Source organism: Haliotis cracherodii, unplaced genomic scaffold (assembly GCF_022045235.1).
Source record: "Haliotis cracherodii isolate W230 unplaced genomic scaffold, xgHalCrac1.p SCAF_14, whole genome shotgun sequence".
Lineage (NCBI taxonomy): Eukaryota > Metazoa > Mollusca > Gastropoda > Lepetellida > Haliotidae > Haliotis > Haliotis cracherodii.
In genome coordinates this window covers 11,949,931-11,957,396 of record NW_027266269.1, presented here as the reverse complement: position 1 = coordinate 11,957,396, position 7,466 = coordinate 11,949,931, and the positions used below count along the sequence as shown (strand labels likewise).

Here is a 7,466-nt window from a genome sequence, read left to right as displayed (position 1 = left end):
GATGACATGTATCAACCAAGTCAGCGACCCTGACCACCCGATCCCGTTAGTCGCCTTTTACGACAAGCATAGTCACCTTTTACGAGCATGGGTTGCTGAAGAGCTATTCTACCCCGGAATCTTCACGAGTCTTGTCGGCTCGGAGTCAGAAAACTGTGTCTGAGTGGGGTATTCATGTTAAACTGCGACATGGTTTCTCAGGAGGATATATAGCACTGTGAAACTGCCATTAGTCCGGACCAGCACTAGCAGTCACACACACACACGCGTGCATCCACGTCACTTTTGAAGTGCAATGATATTGAACGTGACGTTGAAACCCATCTCACCTTACTTCTCCTTTGAAGTTCATATATATGGCAGGTAAGTCCTGATACTGAAACATATTATTCTGAGAATGAAACCTCGAAAGGTGGGGTTGATAAAAGTAGATACAGAAAAGCAGTCTTTTGTCATTTTGAAAGTGACCACCTACTCATATAAAAATAATTGAATCACTTCTGCTCCGAAGGAAAGTGAACTCTTATATGGCAAAGAATCTCATCTACACTCCAACTGTATAGGGTTGGTAGGAAAACACCATGTGGTGTCCCGTGGTTCCGTTTACAACGCACAGGCCACAAGTCAGGCGAAGTTAATATAAACCCGTGAGCATGGAGAATGATCAGTCTCGATTATCTGCCGACAAGGATTCATTTGGGCGTAAAATGCAAAATAGTGGTGCAAATTATATGAATGGATCACAAAGAATGACTGATGATAGCGGGTGGTCGTGAAACGGGTGAGCATGTCCGATAGCAGAGAGTTAGAACATTAGAAGCATCAGATGTTACACTAATTGCACCATTTTCATTAAAAAATAAGTGAATCTATTTCGCAGCATGATTTCTATTGGGGACAAACACCCAATAAAGTTAGTGATCGACATCCCGCGCCGTTTAAATTATATGCATAAAATCACACAAACATGTGTGAGTATGATTGATCGGGATGACTAAACCAAATAAATCCCTTTATTCTTTACGTGCTCTCGAGTCTGTTTCGGCGAATAATCGAGACTGATTATAATTATTCTCTGGTATTGTTATTCAAAATATTCCAAGGACGTGAAGTAGTAATGGTACTTTTCAACACAAATAACGTTTTTTTTGCAATGTTATGTTTAATAATTTCAATACAATAAATCATAATTACATAACACAATAGCAAAAACCTAACACATTTCCTGAGTGATGTGTGATTCTCTGCTTGTTTTTTCGTTAAACATCACTAAAATAATGTGTGATGAGCCACGTCATCGAACCTGACCGCCAGGTTTATTTAGTCGCCTTTCAAAACAAGGTTATAATATGGGCGGGGACCGATTTCATCGCAGAATTCCAACTTTCTCGATTAGTTCAGCAAAATTGTCTGATTTGCATTTGAAACTTAATCCAACTTGTTGCCTTGGAAACGAAAAAATACATGAAGATCAAAAGGCACCAGAGCATGCCTAAAAAGATACATGAGAAAAAAAATTGAGTGGTTTATGAGTCATTCTAAAGAAACGAAACGTGACAGACGAAAATATAAAGTAAGTAACGATAAATGAGTGAGTGAGTGAGTATCGTTTTCCGCCGCTTTTAGCAATATTCCAGCAATATCACGCGGGGGACACCAGGAATGGGTTTCACACGTCATATAGCTGGAATATTGCTGAGTGCGCAGTTAAACAACAAACCAACCAACCAAAACCATGTCGGGAATCGAACCCGGGTCTTCGGCGTGACGAGCGAACGCTTTAACCACTAGGCTACCCGACCGCCCAAGTTAAGATTAATTGCAGAGTTAAAAACAAATATAACGCATTGGTGATGTTGTTCTACAATCATGTAAGACATCAGCACATTATTGCTGTGTGAAGCATGATAATGATGTCATTGGATACCAAACATTGCCTGTCACAAACTGTTCAACTGCGAAGGCATGCTTCGAAAAGCGGGAAACACAACCTAACAACATTTATTGGACGATTGGAAGCAGCATAATTTCAGTCCGCTTTAAACACTGTATTCAATGTGCCCCAGAACACCCTCTCTAGAAGTTGGTTTCGGTACCAACAACATACAACCTCGCGTAACCGACCCAAGTCAGACCCATAAGTCCCTTAGACCCTTCAGAGAACAACTTCAAATATACCACAGGGGCATGGCAGTCGTAAACTGATAATTGAATATATTCCCATGATGGAGAATCCCCATAGTAGTTTGGTTTTCACATTCGATTTACCCGTTATATACATTGGGAGGAGACCAATGCGTTTTTCGTTCCATCAGGTTGTGAACACCAAGACGTGTCCCTCGTTAGCTAAGCAATATGACACAGTTTATTTCGTTCTTCAGATCGATCTTGTCGACACTGTCACAAGTTTAGGCGAGAGCGACTGCGTGGTGATATCTCTGAGGAATCTTTGAAGGAGCTTGCACGATCAGGTAGGTAATCACTATTCAATAGAATGATTGTTAATTTTGCATGATGTGGTTACATCCCGCGTGAATGGTATTCAACTGCTTTCGGCTTTCTATTTTGGGCCAGGTTAACGTCTTAACAAGCTTTATGGCTTGCGAATTTCACCTATTTTTCTTTTTGTATCGGATTGGATGTTGACAATTACTGGCTATCAAACCTGAGCAGAATCATCCGATAATCAAACATGTTAATGTATCGAAATTGATATGTTAACGTATTATTAATTCCTGAATAATAATTCTTGAAGTTAATACAAACCGAGTTTAGTCATGTCTGTTAATTAAGCATAATTAATTTTTATTGAGTTGGTTAATCATAAAAATTGACCACGAGTAGTAATAAAGTGTTAATATATCCGACATTGTGAGGGAGTGAGTGAGTTGACTTTAACGCCGCTTTTAACAGTATTCCAGTTATATCACGGCGTGTCAGCTTTATGTGGGAGGAAAGCCCGAAGTGATGCAGGTCTCAGACGTTTACCACTTCGGTGAAACCTAAGGAGCACGGGTATGGTGCTGACAAACCTAGAAACACAATCAGGGCGAACCGGGATTCGAACCCACAATCATAGGTTTCTGGCCTGCCCAAGGGACGCAACTCTGCACAGCGAATCGCGGCGCCTTAGACGACTGGGCCACCCCTGCCCCTTTTACAAGTGGAATATTTTACTATCAAACAGTAATTAGTCATTTGTCAATGTTGTGTGTTACATTTATGATAGTCATATAACATTTTGATCTGTGCTTGTCTACATATATCGGGCTAAGTTTGTCACACTCGGTGATTTGGTTTATGCATGTCATCGTGTCGATGCGTATCAATCACTGGATTGTCTGGCTCGGAGTTGATTCTTTACCGACAACCGTCATATGCTGGAATATTTCTGGGTGCAGCGTCACACAACAAACAACAATGGCAAATCATGTCACATTTGGCCTACTTATGATTTACAGGTTCAGCAATTTTTTTAATTTGCGCGATGGATTATCCGTGGATTCAAATTGTAGACATTGTCATCTGGACACTAACTTAGGCATTATTTTGAAAATCATTGTAATATGAGCAGAACGCTCGTTGATATAAGCTAAGTTATTAGACATTATTAAGTGCACCGGTCTTGTGTGAGTGATCCTCTTAATAGCCGAGTTAGCCCAAATCCATCGTCTAAGGGTTCAACCAGGATATTTCTACACTGGTTATGTGACATTTGACCTGATTTATGTGGACTGATTTGCGTGTTATCCAACTTGACTTTCTTTAATTCGGTACAGTGTTTGATGTCATCACGATTTATAACACAGATCAAACTCTGAAAGATCCATTAATGACAAACCGAAAAGGCCAACTAGTCTTTACATTTAAACTCCTGTCAAGTGAGTGACTCATCTCCAATATTGTTACAATGGAAACAATTTCGTCTCCTCATTAAAGGATCGTCACGAAATGGCTGAAATATGCCGATGTGACGTTAAAGTTTAACTCACTCACTCACTCACCCAACCGCCTACTGACTGACCGACTGACTCAGGAACCTTGAGCTACGTTTCAGCTCACTATTATACATTATTTGCTATTTTCTTGCAGCTCTCCGTCCCCATCCACTGCCGGCAGAAGTCATTAAGATATGTAAGTATATGCAGGTCACACAGGAAATAGTTAAGAAAGAGACAACTCATTAACACTATGACGTAATATCTTGTGTCTTTTCGGTTACATAGAATCAGTAGTTCAAAGTACATGTGGCTACAACATGTCATTATAAAATATCCGCTATAACATTTGCGTCACCGCGTGACGGAGGTCTTAAACTTTTATCATTTTGATGAACCCCCAAGAGCATGGGCATGCTACTGGCATAACGCTGGCTAACCTGGGATTCGAACCCAACATACAAATGTACGTCTCTAAATGCCTAATGGACAGCAAATTTAGGCGCCCCAGGCCACTGCCGACTACTTTAACACATGACATGGTAGACAATATCTCAAAATTGCATACATCGATTAATGATCATAGAACGTCAGTAACCTGACATGCTCAATAGCATTTTATTGCAGGAAGTCGCTTAGGCAATGCTGATAGATGATGTTTAAGGCTACAGTCACGCAGACAATGGGACCGCGATGCAAGCTCTTGGCGACTGATTTCCTTTGCGACCGGGTAGCGATCGCTGAGACCGGAGCAACTACTTCTGCCCACATTTGGAATTAGCGTATGATCGCCGGTCAATCAGCGATAGGTTTTACAACTTGTCACTGATTGATCGGCAACTGTTCACCGAAAATACGGCGAATTATTTGCAACTGGTTGAGACCGATCGGTGACTAGTCAGCGAATCTTCGGTGACTTGTTGCAACTGAACAGGGACTGGTCAGTGACTAGTTGTCGCCGCCTCATCACTGATCAATCACCGATATGTCGCCAGTAAGTTGCAAACAGTCAACACCCTTGTGTGGACGAAACCGATCGCCACACAGTGGAAACCAATTTGCGAATATTTTGGTCGCCAGTAGGTTGCATCGTGGTCGCATTGTCTGTGTGACTGAGGCTTATGATGACTTGTATGAAAATAGTCCTTTATTCTTCGATCTCTAGACTACTTTTTTGCACATTTATCTAATTATTAAGACTTTGAAACATAGCTAAGGTTTCTGCTTGAAACTGCGACAATAAAACAATAAAAACGTTAATCCTGACCGGAAATGTTCAGATGATTTAACTTGCGTCAATCGCAACAATTAGTATAATTCGTAACTTAACTGTTTTAATTGCCTCACCAAGTGAATCCCGCCAAGGTATGAAATAATGTTTATGCGTTCTACTTTAAAAAACAAACTTGTTCTATAGATGGATGTGACACGTGTGACAACGTTACCGAGGAAGCTAGGCATGAGTGTGAGTTAGGGAAGCATGTCTTCTTCATCCACCTTTTAGACCCATCAGAGAATAAAACATGTACATGTGAACTGATGCAGAAGACACAGTATCACATGAAGAAGATATTATCTGCGTTGAGAAACAAGCATGGAGGCATTCTGTACGTACATTCTTCTGATGGGATTGAGAATACTCGTTCATTCGTTGAGTCTATACTCAGTACACTGACATCTCCCGGTGAGATTGTTTCCGATGTTTTCGAGTGTGAATTTGATGAAACATGTCCTGACATATTGAGAATAGATGTTGAGCGTTCAGCAACGTTTATCACTGCTGATCTGAAAACGACACAACCTACCACATGTATGTTGAACTATCAATCTGTCTCACTTGATACTTTGAAGTCACGCCTCATCACTCAGCGTACAGTACAGAATACTGCGCCCACCTTGCAAGGTGTCTCTTATATCAAGCATGGAAAGGCTGTGGTGAAGTTGTATGCAGATGTCAAAATGTGGTCGTATGGATATAGATCGGTCGACAGAAGCTTAAGTGATAATGTCAGTGAACTCGTTGATGAAGTTCATTTGCCTGAGTATGTTTCATCACTTTCAAACAGAAAAAACGGCGGAAACATATTTGTAGGGGAGGAAAGCTTTCACTTGGAAAAACCGAAAGAGGTTATGCGAGGATTAAACATAGTTCCTCCTGGAAAGTGGCAGGTAGATGAATTTATGAGAACGCTTGAACAAGAGCTGCTGAGCAGAATATGGATTTTTAGAAACAAATATTCTGATGTGAACGACGTCTTCACAATAGGGATTCACAACACTGGAGATGGCAAATACATTATTGAAGTGGCTGTAGGACCTGTCAATGGTTGCGTGTTTCATGACGCCTTGGGACCAGCGTCTTTTGAACTTGAAGAAAGGAAGATTGCTTGCTTGAAATATGATGCATGTGTCCGACTATCTTTTGACGATTGGTTAAAAAAGACGTTTCCAGAAATGAAAATAGGAAATACTGAGCATAAGTGACCTGCCAGTGACATCAACTGTTCATCAGCGTTGACCTGATATTGTGAAGTCATTGACTGTTTCATTTCTCTAACCAAAGGCTCAGCATCAGCATGGGTGTCGGTGTCTATAAGCAGCATTTTGCCCAAGAATCACTGAACCAGTGAAGCTCAAATATCGCATGCTTGTAAAGTTATTATGACACTTGCATTTGATGTGACATTATATCCCTTTCAAAATGTAAAGTCTTATATTATTCTCTTGCATTGACAATGTGTTTTATGGTGTATGTGTAGCATTTAATGGGCCAATACATTTTATATTGAACTTGATGTACATTTTCGTAGTTTAGCCATGCCCTTTATTCTCCCAACTTGCATTATTGGCTCTCTGTAATACAAATAGCTAAAGATGCATGTTTATACCAGAAGAGAAGAATACTCTATCTTAGTACTTTGAATTGTCCGTCAGTGTAATGGAGAACTTAATATTACTTTTTGATCAAGGACGTTTTTGTATTTTAGCGGAAGTTTGCCTCCAATACGTTTAAGGATAGATAGTTATATATACATGTATATGTATATATGTAATGGCTCTGTTTCGTGTATATGTTTGGTTTGTTTGTTGTTTAACGCCGCACTCAGCAATATTCCAGCTATATGACGGCGGTCTGTAAATAATCGAGTCTCGACCAGACAATACAGTGTTTGGCATCATGAGCATCGATCCACGCATTTGGGATCGATGGCATGCATCAGGCAAGTCAGCGAGCCTGACCACCCGATCCCGTTAGTCGCCTTTTTCGACAAGCATTGCTGAAATCTATATTACTCACGGGTCTCGTGTATTGGTAACTTGGTGTACAATGCATGCATGCATTCGCTCTCGACATCCCCAGGCCCCTGCATGAGTACGATGTGTGAAGACATTCGAGTGCACCTTGCCGTGATATAACTGAAATATTGTTATAAACGGCGTAAAAACATACTCACCCATTCACTAATATATATGTTTGTTGGTTTGCTTGTTCAGATGTTTTTAACTGTTCAGCTCATGTTTTATGGA

At 40.6% G+C, this 7,466-nt stretch overlaps 1 protein-coding gene across 1 annotated transcript; it reads left to right on the top strand.

Moving 5' to 3' along the window:
* Positions 1–356: 356 nt before the first annotated feature.
* LOC139460220 (uncharacterized) lies at positions 357–6,745 on the top strand. The gene is made up of 4 exons (XM_071241728.1): positions 357–363; positions 2,382–2,471; positions 4,093–4,134; positions 5,356–6,745. Exons 1-4 carry the CDS (start codon positions 357–359, stop codon positions 6,420–6,422), a joined length of 1,206 nt encoding a protein of 401 aa, XP_071097829.1. The 3' UTR covers positions 6,423–6,745.
* Positions 6,746–7,466: the final 721 nt, after the last annotated feature.

Coding starts and splice junctions, on each gene's coding strand:
- LOC139460220 (XM_071241728.1), top strand. Junction 2,472..4,092: donor GAAGGAGCTTGCACGATCAG/GTAGGTAATCAC, acceptor ATTTTCTTGCAG/CTCTCCGTCCCCATCCACTG. Junction 4,135..5,355: donor GGCAGAAGTCATTAAGATAT/GTAAGTATATGC, acceptor CTTGTTCTATAG/ATGGATGTGACACGTGTGAC.